This window comes from Dasypus novemcinctus, chromosome 3 (genome assembly GCF_030445035.2).
Source record: "Dasypus novemcinctus isolate mDasNov1 chromosome 3, mDasNov1.1.hap2, whole genome shotgun sequence".
In the NCBI taxonomy this organism is placed as follows: Eukaryota; Metazoa; Chordata; class Mammalia; order Cingulata; family Dasypodidae; genus Dasypus; species Dasypus novemcinctus.
Window position 1 is genome coordinate 6,875,551 of NC_080675.1, and position 15,653 is coordinate 6,891,203.

The 15,653-nt window shown below is 64.2% G+C and overlaps 1 protein-coding gene across 1 annotated transcript in view; it reads right to left on the reverse strand.

The window, feature by feature from the left end:
* The window catches only part of HHIPL1 (HHIP like 1), a 33,935-nt gene that overhangs the window by 5,474 nt on the left and 12,808 nt on the right, over positions 1 to 15,653 (reverse strand). Inside the window, 6 exon segments of the mRNA XM_058291815.2 lie at positions 1,655 to 1,737; positions 5,190 to 5,271; positions 8,782 to 8,927; positions 11,881 to 12,007; positions 12,434 to 12,762; positions 14,541 to 14,684. Coding sequence (XP_058147798.1) covers positions 1,655 to 1,737; positions 5,190 to 5,271; positions 8,782 to 8,927; positions 11,881 to 12,007; positions 12,434 to 12,762; positions 14,541 to 14,684 — 911 coding nt within the window.

Genomic DNA, 15,653 nt, shown 5'->3' on the forward strand with positions numbered 1-15,653 from the left:
TCACGGCTCTCTGGGTACCTGGCTGTGGCCACACTTGGGCTCCAGGTCTGTGCTCACAGGGCCCCTGCCCCTCCACCCACCACGGCCCCTCCACCCACCACGGGCCCCTCCACCCACCATGGGCACCCTGCCCCTCCACCCACCACGGGCCCCTCCACCCACCACGGCCCCCTGCCCCTCCACCCACCACGGCCCCCTGCCCCTCCACCCACCATGGGCCCTGCCCCTCCACCCACCACGGCCCCCTGCCCCACCACCCACCACGGCCCCTCCACCCACCACAGGCCCCCTGCCCCTCCACCCACCACAGGCCCCCTGCCCCTCCACCCACCACGGGCCCTGCCCCTCCACCCACCGTGTGCCTGGTACAAGTGTCAAACAGTCGTGGCAGACGCTTCCCCTTTGTCCCTGCAGGACGCAGCCCTCAGGTTTGGCCCAGGTCAGCCACGGGGGGGAGCCTCGCTCCACACTGAGGGGTGCCCGAACCCCCAAAGCTGCTAGCTACTATGGGGAGGGGTTATGGCCCCACCAGCCCAAGGAGCCACAGCCTCTTGAAAACGGCTGAGCTCTGGCTGGGAATGGCCTCGTTTCCAAGGCAAAGCCCTAGCCAGGGGCAAGCATGCCTGGCATGGCGAGCGGCTCCCTCCCCGGGCCCCGTACCCCAGCTCACCCACAGGGAAGGACTTCCAGCTCCGCGGGCTGCCACCCTCCCCCTACTCCGCTCCTGCTGTTCCCTCTGCTAGGACGCCCTTCCTGCTGCTGACCCTGGCTGGCCCCTCCTCTTCCTCCAAGGCTCCACACGCAGCCACTGGCCCTAGGCCCCCCCCCCCCGAGTCCTGCCCTGCCCTGGGCCCCCAGGCACAGCACACACTCCGGCCTTGGGACACTGAAGGACTTCTCTATCTGTCCAGCCAGGGCAGGGCCCCGCCTGATGCCTCCCCGTGGCTCAGCATCTGACAAATGTGCCAGAAAGTGCTAGAATGAGCGAGTGGAACATGCGCCAAGCCCAGAAGCAGCTGGGGCTAACTTCCAGAACCACTGAGCTCGTCCCCTTCCCCAACCGCCCCCTCCCCGGGGCTCCTCCCCTTGCCCAGGTGACCAGCCTCCCCTCCCCCCACACCCCTCCCCACACCTGAGCTGCCACCTGCTGACCCCCTGGGCCCACTTTGGTCCCCGGGAGTCTTTCCTTTGCCCTGCAGAGTGGTGTTTTAAAGTTTGAACATTTTCAAGGTGGGAGGCTGGAGGCGACAGCCTGAGAAAGCGGGGACCACTCCGCCTGGCTCAGCGCTGTACCCAGGATGCAGCACGTATTTATGTGGTGAAAACAATGAGTGAGCGAGTGAGCGGCTGGATGGAGTACTTGCTTCTCTTAAGAACTGCCCTTCCCAGGAATTCGGAACGTACCTTGCCTAGCACCTCCTAGTCCCCTGTTTCTGGGCCCCTTCTGAGCTGGTGGCTTTGGGGGGCCACCCACCCCTGCCTGGGACCTGGCCCACACCAGAGGGATGGGTGGGGGCTAAGAAGCCATGGCCCATTAAGTAAGACCCATTGAGGGCCTCATGGGGGCCTGGCACGCACTTGACCCCAGGGTCCAGATGCGGGGGCAGGCCAGGCTGGAGCTCCACTCCCCCAAGGTCCCGCGGTGGGCACTTACTTTCTTTGGGCACAAAGCGGACGAGGCGGCTCCTGACCTTCACTGGGGCAGGCCGGGTCTGACACTTGCCGGGGGGCGCCCGTCTGCAGCACACAAGAGGCCGTGAGTCCCACCCTAGGAGCCCACCCGGAGCGGGTGCCCCTGCCATCCGCCCCCTCCCTGGGGCCACGCCGGGCACGGCGGGGCCAGGCGCGTGGCAGGGCCGTGGTCGGTGTGGACGGGGGTGGCGGTGGCCCTGGATGGAGACTCAAGAGTGTGCCCTGTGGCATCCTTGCTGGCCCCCTGCCCTTGGGCCCTAAGACCCCAACCCCCAGGGCCAGCGCTGCGCCCCCACACCCTGCCGAGGGCCTCCCACACCTCTGCCCATCACCAAGCGGCCGGGGGCTCTTTCCCCGAGCCTCTCCTAGTTCAGAGGATGCAGGTTGTGCTGGGGACAAGAAAATGTCAGCCACCCCCCAACGCATTCCCGAGCTGGGGCCGCAGCCCCCTCCTATGGCGTCAGAGGAAGGTCTCCCGCCTGCCCCCCCAGCTCCAGGGTTTCCTGGAAGCCAAAAGGTCTTCCTGGAGGAACCAGGGAAAGGTCAAGGCCATCTGCAGAGAGAAAGCCCCCAGGGAGGGAGCAAAGCTGAGGGTCTGGGGGCCGTGGGGTGAGGGGCTCGAGAGTGCTGGGAGAGCAGAGGCCGAGCAGGTGGGTGGCCTGGGCTGGGGCCCGGGTCTCCTTCGGCATCTGTGAAGGGCACAGGACAGAAGGAAGGCCACATGGATTCGTTTGGGCTGTGGGTCTGTGCTTCTTTGAATGGGACCCTATTCCAGGACCAACCCACGTGGGCCTGTGACTTCCACGGGGTGGTGTGAGCACGAGCGGCAAGCCCAGAGCAGCGGAGGCACACGGCCACAGCAGCACACACGCTCGCGAGCGGCGGCGGAGGCGCGCTCCCGGCCCTGAGCTCCACTACAGCCCCAGCGGTCAGGGCCCGCCAGGCTCTGCTCCTCGAGGAAATCACATAAAAACATCCCAGTGATGACGCAGACGGGGAAGGGGGCGGCCCCAGTGCCACACCGCGGTCCTTTTGAGCCATCCTGCCACTCCTTGTTCCTTCATTCTCCAGTGTTCTGCAGTGGCACGTCTACACAGGGTGCTCTCAGTGCAAAAAAAACCACATTTATTCCAAAAGAGAAAAAAACGGAGAGCGCCGAGAGGGGTCGGGGTGGTGGATGGAATCGGGCGCCCCAATGGAATTCTTAATCTTACTCCGTGCTTGTCCCCGGGGCGTGGACCCTTTTGTAAAGAGGCCCCTTCGGAGGTGGCTTATGGGTTAGATGCGCTCCTTGGTGAAGAGGAGCTGCGCAGATTGGACCGGGTGTGGCTGAGCTGAATCAGGGTGGGCCGGAAGCCACAGAGAGAGCGACATGGCCACGCAAGGCGGGACAGAGACCCGAAGCAAGGCCCCCAGGCTGGCCAGGGCGCGGACGGTGGCGGGGAGACGGCGGGGCTGGCAGACACCCGATCTGGGGCTTCTGGCCCCTAAAGGCGTGCGCCACTGCCTTCCTGCCACCTCAGCCAGCCGCAGGCCGCGGCAGCCGCCAACCAGGACAGTCGCGGAGGGCAGGGGAGGCGTGTGGCCCGCTCCTGGCCCTTCCCAGGCACCAGCCCTCGTGCAGAAGGCCCTAAAGCTCAGGTTTCCTCTGCCGGCGGGGCCTTTGAGCCCCCAGGAGAAGGGTGCTGCGGAAACTAGAGGCGCTGACCGACGGAGGGCACGGCTGGCGCGAACTACGAGCTGGCTATCTGTGAGCTTTCCTTAGAGGAGCATCAAAAAAACACACACAGAAAACCCTGGAAATAACCTAAACCGCCACGGAACAGCTGAGGCAGGGAGGGCTTAGTGACTCAGCAGATTACCCGGCCATTAAAACCCGAGCCCTCTGAGGGTGATGCTGCAACACGGAAACATTTATACAAAACGGGGAGAAGGGAACAAAAAAGAACGCAAATTCCGCCTGCGCCCTAATTAGAAGGCGACATGCGTGAAGGCAGATGGGCCCTCGGGGACACCGAAGGGGGATGGCAGGAGGAAGCGCGCAGTTCTTCTGGGTAGAGAGTTTGTCGGGGATGAGTATATTTGGGCTTTAAAAAAAGGTGTGGTAAGAGGGGAGTCTGAGCCACCAGCTCAGCCCAGGGGAGGGAGACGTGATGATCCAGCAAGGCGGGAGCCCAGGGGGTCATGGCAGAGAAACAGGAGATTAGGGACAGACTAGTGGGATCCTGTAAAAAAATAAAAAGGGTGGCATTTAATTAAGAGTCATGTACCAAAATTGGCTCATTATTTGTGAAAAATGTATCAGGGTGACGTAAGAAGTTAATGCAGGGGGAGCTGGAGCGGGCGGCTATGGGAAAATTCTGTGATATCTTTGCAGCTGGTTTGGAAGCCTGAAAGTATTCTAAAATGAAAAAAGCACTTTTCAGGGTGAGAAGCGTTTCAGGGATTTTCAAACCCACTGAATCCATGTCTGCGCTGACCCGGCCACTTGAGGGTCCTCCAGGTCTGTCCAGTATGGACAGATGTTTTGAGTGAGACCTCAGCCTCGTGCTGGGGGAAGCACAAGCTGTGCCCAGAGCAGGCAGCACCCGCCCCCCGCCACCCCGGGGGCTAGAGGGAGCTACAGACTGTTGGGGAAGCCAGCGGAGAAGCAAACTCTTAAGGGCAGAGAGGGAGCGGAGAAGACAGAAGATCGCTAATTCACTCATCGAACATTCCTGCGCCTGCTCCGTGCCCGGCCGATGGGGAGTCTTAGCCTTCACGACTCCCAGACTGGGTGGGAGGCAGCCAAGGAGCTCAGAGATGATGGGCCTGGGGGATGTATGCTGGGGGGGGTGGTCTGGACAGGGAGGAGGGCAAGGCTGGTCAGGGAAGGCTGCTTGGAAGCGGCGATGCCTGAGGCGCCGGGGGTAGCAGCCGATGGCCCTGGAGCTGGGGCATGGGCTCTGCAGGGAGCCTTCATTTGCACCCTGGAAAGCGGGTGGCTGAGATTCAGCAAGTCATACATGGAGGGAACGAGGACACACCTGGCCCCGAGCCCAGGGGTCTTGCACTGGAAGCAGATGGAGAGGAGGTGGGAGTGGGGGGCTCCGGGAGGGGTTTAGCCAGCCCCGCATGTTCTCCACCAGGGGTGGTGTCCCCAGGGGAGGGCAGGACACAGGACACGGAGAGATCGGAGTGCCCGAGGGGCACCCGGAAGGCAGGCTGGAGGCCAAGGAGGAGAGGCTGGCAAGGCGGAGGGCGCGGGTGGGAGCGGGCCAGGCGGGGAGGTGGGCCCCGCCCGTATCTCCCGCCCCCTGTCGCGCACAGACCTGCAGACGGGGTTTGAAGCCCGGACCCGCCCCTCGCCAGGAGTTCGTGCTGGGCTGATCGGGTCCCCTCTCGGGACCTCAGTTTTCTCATCTGCAAAGTGGGTGTGTGAACAATACCCACCTCCGGGGGAGCGGTCAAGAGGGAAATGAGGTGACGGGGGGCGTGGCAGAGGGCAGGGGGCTCACCTGGACGGGTCGATGATCTTGTAGACGACCCCGCGCGCGGCCTCAGCGCTCGGCACGCCCGTCGACATGAAGTACAGCTCCCCTTCGGACAAGAGACGGGGCAGCGCGTGGGCACACTGCCCGGACTGCTGCCCCCTGCCCCTCACCCCCGCGACGGGCCCCACCTCGGCGGGGGCCACCGGGGAGACATTCCGTGCCCGTGGAACCTTCCAGGACCCAGAGCTGGAAACGGAGGCCGCCCGCCCCCCCCACACCCCCAGGGCGCGGCCTCCGCCCCCGCCTCCTTGCTGGTGACCCAGCCCACGCTGGCCCCTGCCTCGTTTCAGGCCCGCTGGTCCCCGGGTGGCTCTGTGAGCCTCAGCTGCGCGTCTTTAAACGGGGACGCCCCCTGGGCTGGGGAGGCCTGAAAGCACGCGGGAAGCACTCAGTCAGCTCCAGGCATTCTTGCTGTGGTTGTGGACATCATCCGCGATCGGGGCCCTGCCAGGTCTCTCTCCACGGATCTTGGCGGGCCCCAGCCCGGCAGGCAGCAGGGGGAGAAAAAGCACGCGCTTGAGAGTCTCCAGTGCAAATGCCGGCCCCTCCGCTTGGCCCCGGGGGGGGGTCCTGAGCCCTGTGGTGGCCCCACTCTCTGAGCTTCAGATGCCGCTGCCTCCGCAGCGCTCGTGTGCCTGGCTCCAGGGCCAGCTCCCAGGGAATGTTGGCTTTCCCTGCTCTCCCCACCCCCTGCCCTATCTCCTTCATGATGGCCATCTTACAGAGGAGGACACAGAGGGTCAGAGAGGTCCAGTGGTTACTCCAGGCCTAGAATTCAGGAATGTCTGCTGCCCCACGTGGATGCAGGACATATGGCAGCTGGGAGGCCTGGGCACAAGCCATGTGGGACTCTGCGTGACAATTCAGCCATGCCGAGATACCGTCTGTCCTAGAGAGAGGACCCCGCAGAGTTTTCCCAGGGCTGTGGGCAGGGGACTTTCCCCCAGGGAGAGGCCAAGAAAGAAGCAATATGGTGGCTTGGAGGAAAGCCTATCCCAGGGGACAGGTGCAGTCAGGGAGGGCTCCATGGGGGTAGGGTCTGAGAAGCAAAGTCCCCGAGACCCAGGGACTTCCACACTTAAGGGGTGACTCTATGTGACCGGAGCAGACACAGCCACAGTGGAGAGCTGGGGGCCAAGGAGGGCAGGAAGCTGAGCGCTCCATGACCCTGCCCCCTCCAGGGGCACGTGCCCAGCTGAGGGAGGGCGTGTAGGCACGCCTGGTGAAGATGCTGGGGGCGGGGTACCACGGCAAGACAGTCCCCGCTGGGGAGCCCACGGGCCTAGCCACAACCTGCTGTGTGGCCTTGGGCCACTCACCTCCCTCTCTGGGCCTCTCTCAGGAGCCAGTCTCTGTCTCCTCTCTGGCTGTGCAGCCGTCACACCTGTGTTCCAGCCCGCAGAGCCACTCAAGAGCCCCCGCCCTGCCCAGAGCACCACCACTGTCCCCACCCCGGGAGCCCCCAGGGGCCAGGCACAGTGTTCCCTCCCACCACCGCGAGTGAACAGCAGGCCTCAGTCAACTCGTCTGTACAGTCACCAGGCGGACCCCAAGGCCCCTTCCAGCCCCACCTGCTGGGAGCCCCTGCCCCGTGCCCCCGCTGCCCAGCTCCGCCTGGGGCCGTGCAGGCCTCCTGGTCTCTGCGGTGTGGGCTGTCCCTGGAGGGCCCTGGGCCGCGAGGTCCTTGTTTTTCAATTTGCAAGTGTCAGAAGAACGGCAGCTTCTGAGCAGAGCTGGCCGGCGCCGGGAGGGGGCTGTTTGTGTTGGACGCGGGGCTGCCCGGCCCTGCCAGCAGGCGCTCCCTTTGGAGACTGCGGTCACATATCCATAACGTAACATTTCCCCTCTCGCCCACTTTCAAGTACACACGTCAGGGCCACTAAAGCTCCTCGCACTGCCGCACCGCCCCCTTCCAGAGCCAGAACTTTCCCGTCACCCCAAAGAGAAACTGCACCAACGCCGCTCGGGGCTGCCAGTCTTCCCAGGGCCTGCTCCTGCTGTCCCTGGGGTATCCCCAAGAGGGCTGGACAAGGGCCCCCCTTGGAACCGCACCTTCCAGGCCCTGCCTCGGTGCAGGGGGGAGGGGGGAGGGGAAGGGGGGGAGGGGGGAGGGGGGAGGGGGGGGAGGGGGGAGAGGCCGGGGCTCCGCCTCCTTCCCAGAACCCGCTAATCCCATTCTGAGCGAAAGAATGGGCTTCTGAGGCCCAGTGGGTTTGTGCGGCTGCCCTTTTGGAAATTCAGATTCTGGTGGGCGAAGGTTCAACAAAGCTTTCCTAGATGTGGGCCTGGGGCTCTGGGCACTGCGCCCGGCAGCGGACAGCCCTTGAAAGGCCCCCGGGTGGGCGTTCCCTAGCAACGGGCCGAGCATCCCTCAGGCCCGCTGGGGGCCCCTTGGCTGGGCCCAGGGACAATCCCCTCGGAGCACAAAGGCAGGGGCGGAGCACGCCCAGCCTCCGGGCCCCCCTTCCCTCCCCTCCCCCTCTCCTCCTTGCATTGAAAACGCGAGTGACCTGAGCGGGTCGCTAGCAGGCGGAAGGCTGGTCCACTGCCTTTAAACAACAACAACGTGGCTTTATTTCACGGGCCCATGTGCAGCGGCCGTGGCGGTCTCAGGGAGGCTTTCCTGCCCCACCTGCCTGGCTGTCCCTCATCGTCATCTTGCTAGTCGTGGCCATCTGCCTGGGCTCTGACCATCTTCCTCTCTAACCCTCACAGCCCCCTGCCCAGGGCCAGGGCACAAGGCGGGCCGCTACTCCCATTTTCCAGACTCAGCAATGGAGGCCCAGAGGGGATGGGGGTGGACAGATGGATGGGTGGGGGGATGGGTGAGTATATGGATGGAAGATGGGTGGGTGGATGGGTGGGTAGAAGTGTGGGTGGGGGGAAGGGTGGCTAGATGGCTGAATAGATGGGTGGGTGGATGGGTGAGTGGGTGGGTGGGTGAGTGGGTAGATGGGTAAATGTGTGGGTGGGGGGATGGGGGGTGGATAGATGATGGATGGGTAGGTGGGGGGATGGGTGAGTGGGTGGGGGGATGGGTAGATGTGTGGGTGGGGGGATGGGGATGAATGGATGATGGATGAATGGGTGGGTGGATGGATGGATGGGTGGATAGGTAGATGATGGATAGATGGGTAGATGAGTGGGTGTGCAAATGGGTGGGTGGATGGGTGGCTAGATGAGTGAAGAGATGGGTGGGAGGATGGGTGGGTGGGTGGGGGATGGATGGATGATGGATGGGTGGCTAGATGGGTGGCTAGATGGGTGGGTGGATGAATAGTTGGGTGGAGGGATGGGTGGGCAGGAGGATGAGGGGGAAGGGGCAATCCCAGGCATGACCCCACAGCTCACTGCCCAAGGATGCGCAGCGAGAGAGGTGGCAAGCAGACTCAGTCAACAAAATGCCTCACTCCCCAGCAGGGAAGGCAGTTTCGGGCCTGAGACCCCACCCCTCGGATCACAAGACAGAAGGCCCCACGGGGAGAAGGGACCAAATCCCGGGTGTGGGCCAGCCCGGTAGAGAGGCCACCCTCCCCCGAGTCCCCGGAGCACCCACCTGCCTCGTCCTCTGCGAAGGAGATGATATGTGGGTAGTAGTTGTTGATGAGGCCCGGGAAGGCACAGGTCTGGCCCCGGCCCATGCAGATCTCACTGTACCGCCACTGGCCTGTCCCTGGGTTCTCTTGGAGGGACATCAGACGCCTGCAAGGAAGGATGAGCTATCAGGTCACTGCTGGCATGGTGCTCAGGAGACTCCCACCCACCCACCTACCCCCCATCCATCCAGCCACTCATCTCATCCGTGCAATCAGGGCCATATATAATTCTCGGGGTCCAATGCAAAATGAACCTCCGAAGCCCTAGTTGAAACTTATGAACAGTGAACCCCAAGGTGCACCAGGAACTGTACTTAATAGGACTGCACAGTTCTAAAATGTTCTTCCATCAACTGTAACAAAAGTCCCACTCTAAAGTAAGACACTACAACGGGGCGGTAGATGGGAACTCTGTATTTTACGCCTGATGTTTCCGTAAACCTGCAACTTCTCGAAAAAAAATATATATATGAACAATCTCAAGATGGCAAGAGAGGGAAACGGACTTGGCCCAGTGGTTAGGGCGTCCGTCTACCACATGGGAGGTCCGCGGTTCAAACCCCGGGCCTCCTTGACCCGTGTGCAGCTGGGCCATGCGCAGTGCTGATGCGCGCAAGGAGTGCCGTGCCACCAGGGGTGTCCCCCGTGTAGGGGAGCCCCACACGCAAGGAGTGCGCCTGTAAGGAGAGCCGCCCAGCGCGAAAGAAAGTGCAGCCTGCCCAGGAATGGCGCCGCCCACACATCCCCTGCCGCTGACAACAAAAGCGGACAAAGAAACAAGATGCAGCAAATAGACACAGAGAACAGACAACCAGGGGAGGGGGGGAATTAAATAAATAAATCTTTAAAAAAAAGAAAATAAAGATGGCAAGAGAAGAAGAAACCCGGTGTGGGGCCCTTCCGGGTGCAGGGCCCTTGGCCACTGTGCAGGCCACATGCCCACATGCCCAGGGCCAGCCCTGCGGGCACCCACTTGCACCGGAGGGGTGGTGGGGAACACAGCAGCTTGGTTCCTGCCCCTCAGCTCAGTGCCTCACCCCCACCCCCAACTGGCCAGCAGGAAGCAGAGTTCATGGGCGCTGTCTTCTGTTCAGAACTCTCCAAGGTGGGCGCCAGGAGCCTGACCTCTGGCGCTCTCCACTCCGCAGCATGAGCTGAGCTCGGGGATCTTTGGGATATGCTAATCTGGCGCCTTCCTCCCTTTCCCACCCGACAGCCACCTCCTGAGACTTCTAGGCCCTGCCCAGACATCCCTGCCTCCGAGCAGGCCTCCGTGGCTGCGCCGGGCTGGGCTTCTCCAGCACTGGGCATGGACCTCTCGGGGCTGGACGGCCGGGCACGGGCCATCTCCCTGCTCCTGAGCCTGGAGCCCGGCCCCTGGCACAGAGCCTGACCCAGAGCAGGAAGCTGGGAAATGGTGGCAAAACTCATCGAATTTCTGGCTGGTCTTGGGAGAAGATGAAGGGGAAAAGGAGAACTGGGGAGTGTCGTGGATTGAATGGTGGCCCCCCAAAGATCTGGCCGGCCCTAATCCCGGGAAGTGGTTGTGCCCGTATTTGGCAGATGTAAGGAATTGCGGATTTGGAGATGAGCTCAACCATCCTGTGTGATCCAGGGGGGCCCTAAATCCAGTGCAAGAGGAGTGCTCGCAGGGGAGCGGGACGGAGAAGACCAGGCGCAGCCGGAGGCTGGACAGGGCAAGAGAGGGGCCTCCGTGGAACCGGGGGAGGGGGCGGGCCCTGCCGACACTTCTGGCCTCTGGAACTCCGGCAGAACAAATTTCTCTTGTTTGAGCCGCCCGGGGCGTGGGGTGTTTCGGCAGCCCTGGGAGACATCGCCCAGACCCATTTTACAGATGGGCAGACCTGAGTCTGGGAGAAGGATCAGCACCCCGAGGCCCAGCTAGGGGCTCGTGCTCAGCTCCAGGCTGCAGACCTACTGCCCGCCAAGGCCACATTGGGTCTGCAGCCCGTGGGCGGTGAGAAGCCTCCAGCCAGGTTCTGACTTCCTTAGGGCCTCTGGCAGGAAATGCTGTTCCGCCGCCCTTGCGGGGAGGCGAGGGTGGGAGTGATTCAGAACCAGCACCGGAGCGTGTCCCAGGTCCCGGGTGCTGTACCGCCACAAGCCTGCGCCCAGCACTCTCATCCCCTCCCACTTGCAGTTGGGGAGACTGGAGCTCAGAGAGGTGAAGTCACTGGCCCGAGGCTACCCAGCTAAGAAGTCTGCCAGGTTCCAGACCTGGGCCAGCTGACCTGCTCGTCTAAGCACCGTGCCTGGCATGGGCCAGGCCTGGGCACTGAGCTGGCTCCACCTCTCTTCGCCTCAGTTCTCTCCTCTCTACAGAGGGAAAACGAGATGGCTGTAAGGCTCCAACGAGCTCCCAGGAGGAAGCGCTGCCCCTGCAGCAGGCCCCATAGGTCCCTTCTCTTCCTCACCCCCCAAGCCCGTTTGGGGTGTGATGCACCCACACACACACGGTCACTGAGCCCCTCTAGGATCTCCATGGGTGGCGGCAGCAATGCCAGAGTGTGGGGAGCAGGCAGCCAATGGTGGGACCCTGGCTGGGACCCCAGCACCTGCTTTGCAAGGGGGCTTGGACCCCTGCCCTGATGGCAGGGCCCGGGCGTGGGGTGCAGGTCAGCAGGTGTAGTGGCAGGTGCTGACTTCCCCTGGGCCTGTGGGGAGCTGGCTCCTGCCCCCCGCCCTTCTAGCCCCCTTGGAAGGGCGATCAAGCCCTTGAACCTCAGGACGGAGGGGAAGCAGGTACCCGGCGCCAGTCTTTGAAGTCCTGAGTGGTGGCTGCCCCGCTGGTGGTCCTTGAGGCAGCCAGAGAAGGCTCCAGAAGGATATAAGGAGAACAGGGAGGGACTTGGGGCATTGGAATGTTTCCTCACATGTGTCTCCAGGCTCCCTCTACCTGCTCGGCCCACACCTGGGGGTCCCTGCTGGGGCAGCCCTGTGCCCCCTCCACACACGTTATTTTCTTACAACAGCCCCAGGAAGTGGGCAGCAGCAGCTGGGGCAGTGGGTCCGGCCCGGGACCTGGGGGCATCACTCACCCGCTCATGAAATCGCCGAAAATGTACAGGCCGTTCAGGTTGGGGTACTCGCAGCCCCGGTACACGTAGCCCCCCGTGACCGACTTGCCCAGCTTGTGGGGGTAGGCGAAAATCGGCAGCACGTCATCTGCGGGGTGGCGAGAGGGGGTGAGCCCGCGGCCCGGGGCACCCGGAGCAGGCGGGGCTGGAGGTCGCGGAGGGGGTCGGGGTCCACGGAGCAGGTGGGGCAGCAGGTCCCGGGGGTGCGGGGGGTGTGGGTCCTGGGAGCAGGCGGGGCGGGAGGTCCCCGAGGAGGGGCACGGAGCCGGCGGGGCAGGAGATCCCAGGAGAGGGACCTCGGAGCAGGCGGGGCGGGGGGGGGGGGGGGGGGGGGGTGGTGTGGGGTGTGTGTGGGGGGTATCGGAGCCGGGAACGCCGGCGGGCGCGGGGGCGCGGGGCGCGGGGCGCGGGGCGCGGGGCGCGGGGCGCGGGGCGCGGGGCGCGGGGCGCGGGGCGCGGGGCGCGGGGCGCGGGGCGCGGGGCGCGGGGCGCGGGGCGCGGGGGCGGCGGTCACCGAGCGAGGCGTTGGCGCACAGCTTGCGGTCGTAGCACTCGAAGCCCTCGCGCGCGCGCCAGCCGTAGTTGCGGCCGCGCTCCACCAGGTCCACCTCCTCGAACTTGTTCTGGCCCACGTCGCCGCACAGCAGGCGCCCGCGGCCCGCGCCCGACGCGGGGTCGCCGCGGTCGAAGGAGCAGCGCCACATGTTGCGCACGCCCAGGGCGTAGACCTCGGGCCGCGCGGCGGGGTCGCCCACGAACGGGTTGTCGGGCGGGATGCGGTAGGCGGGGCCGCGCTCGTTGCGCTCCACGTCCACGCGCAGCACCTTGCCCAGCAGCGCCGACCTGCGGGCGGGGCGCCCGAGTCAGGGGCCGGGGCGCCGCGGGGGGGGGGGCACCGCGGGGGGGGGGCGCCCGAGTCAGGGGCCGGGGCGCCGCGGGGGGGTGGGGGGGCGCCCGGGTCAGGGGCCGGGGCGCCGCGGGGGGGTGGGGGGGCGCCCGGGTCAGGGGCCGGGGCACCGCGGGGGGGGGGGGCGCCCGAGTCAGGGGCCGGGGCGCCGCGGGGGGGTGGGGGGCGCCCGAGTCAGGGGCCGGGGCGCCGCGGGGGGGTGGGGGGGCGCCCGGGTCAGGGGCCGGGGCGCCGCGGGGGGGTGGGGGGGCGCCCGGGTCAGGGGCCGGGGCACCGCGGGGGGGGGGGGCGCCCGAGTCAGGGGCCGGGGCGCCGCGGGGGGGTGGGGGGGCGCCCGGGTCAGGGGCCGGGGCGCGGCGGGGGCAGGGGGCACCGCGGGGGGGGGGGGGCGCCCGAGTCAGGGGCCGGGGCACCGCGGGGGGGGGGGGCGCCCGAGTCAGGGGCCGGGGCGCCGCGGGGGGGTGGGGGGGCGCCCGGGTCAGGGGCCGGGGCGCGGCGGGGGCAGGGGGCACCGTGGGGGGGGGGGGGCGGGGCGGGGCAGCCTCCGCCCCGTGGGGCCGGACCGGTTCCAGTCCTCCTAAAGCTGTTTATCAACTGGGTTAACTCATTCATTCATTCATTCATTCATTCATTCATTCATTCAACGTTTATTCTCCTGCCCGAAGCGTCGCACGTACACAACCTCGTAGGTCGGTGGGTGCTGTTAGGGTCCTCCATTTACGGATGGGGCGGCTGAGTCCGTAGAGGCCAGATAACGTGCCCGGTTGCCCCCATCTAGTAGGCAGTAGGGCTCTGACGGCTCCAGAGCCGGGAGCTCTTTACCACTGTACTCTGTCCAAACTCCCCTGGCCTCAGTTTCCCCAAATGAGCCCTGCTGACTTATTCCAAGGCTTCAATATGTAAACGAGCAAAATTCACAGCAGCAAAATACTGTTTTGAAGTTCCCTCCAATTATCCATAAACCCTTAATTTCTATGTTCTCAACTTCATCTTTAAACCCATCCCACCCACGAGAAAGCTGGGGTGGGTCTTACAGTGTCACACGTGAAAGTAAAAGTCACAAACCGAAAGCGCTTTAATTACTGTAATCAGCCTCATACTTGCTCTTTTTACTTCCGGGGCTGAGGAGGGTCTCATTTGGCTAAGGGAACGGAGACGGCTGCCATGACCCCTGCAGGTCCCCGTCTACCCTCCCCAGGCTGCGCGTGTGTCCACGCGCGTGTGGAAGCAGTGAAGCAGGGGCAGGCCGTGTGCACAACCAGGAAGGCGGCCACAGAGACAAGGCTGCTGTCCAATTCTGGGCCATCGTGGGTGACCCTCGGGCAGAAACCCACGTATCCACGCGCCTCCGCCCGAATCGGCTCAGAGTCCCCATTCTGCCTGCAAAGCCCCCTCCCTCTCCCCCAGCTCCACCTCTCAGGTCCTGGGCTGGGTGCCCTCTGGATAAACATGACTGCCCTCCCTCCTCACGGCAGGGGACACGTGGAGATGACTGCTCGTCCCCTGATTGACGGGAGGAAGCGACTTGCCCGGGGTCTCCGGCTACCCCCAGGCTGGGCTGGGACCCAAACCCCAAAACTCTCTCTACTGCCCTACATTGCTTTGCTGTGTGCATGGGGGGGGGTGTATAACTCTCCCCCCAACCCCCTAAGAGAGCGTCAGAAGCCCAGGAGCATATAAACCAGCCCCCCAACCAACAAAAAGCAGAGCATACTTGTTTTGGGCATTTCCAAACTTTCCGAAGGGGTCGCCGGCCATCCCGCCATCTCCAGTAAAGATGTACAGGTACCCATCGTCGCCGAAGAGGAGCTGGCCCCCATTGTGGTTTGAAGCTGGCTCTTCGATCTCCAGGATTATCCTACGGGAAGACAAGCCCCCAACGCTCAGCCTCCCAGCCAGGACCCCAAACACAGAACAAGAGCAGAGCGATGAAATAAGATGTTATCAGCAAAGGTGGGGCCGTAACCCAAGGTGACCTGAGTTCTGAGCTAGGACATTTGGACACAGTGGGAGACAGCAGCAGTGGGTGGCCGCATGACGGAGGGAAAGACCGAGCTACGGGTTTCCAGCCAGCCCCCTCCAGGACCCTACACACATCAAAGGAAGAACAATCCTGCTGACTCCCTGCTTTTGAACTTCTAGCCTCCAAAACCGTGAGAACATAAACTCCTATTGTCTCAGCCAACCAGTCTGTGGCGTGTGTCACAGCAGCCCTGGCAAACTAAGCCAGATGCCATCTCATAGCCAACCAGACTTTTCATAGCCTATAGAGCAGGTGACTTTTCACTAGGACCTGGGCAGGGAGAATTCACCCCATTGTGCCAGTGAGGATCTGGAAGCTCAGAGAGGTGGAGCAACTTGTGCAAGATCACACAGCCCACCGAGAGCAGACCTGGGACTAGAACCCAAGCGGTCTGTTCTGGTCTGGGGCTTTTTTCATTGCTTCCAACTGCCAGCTCCTTCCCTGCAATGAATGCGTGAACCCGTCAGCCCCGTCATTGGCACAATTGCTTTCTTCACCGTTGTCAGCCCTCGCGCTGCGCATCTTCTGGGCACCATCTCGTCCTGTCTGTGGATACTCCCAAGGACGGAGGGTTGACGGTGGGCTCGTGCTCGGCTCCACGCTCACCTCCCGGGAAGCCTTCGACCGTGCTTCCCAGCCCGCTGGCTTCCTGCTGGGTTTTGCCAGTGGGAAGGGGAGGGCGCGGAAGGGACAAGCCACGCTTCCGGTGCTGCTTCCAGAACTGCAGCGGCAGCAAGAGCGGCGCTGGGCGGCTGCGGGGCCGCCGGGGCCGGGAGCGGGGACTCCTGGTTTCCGCTCAGGCGC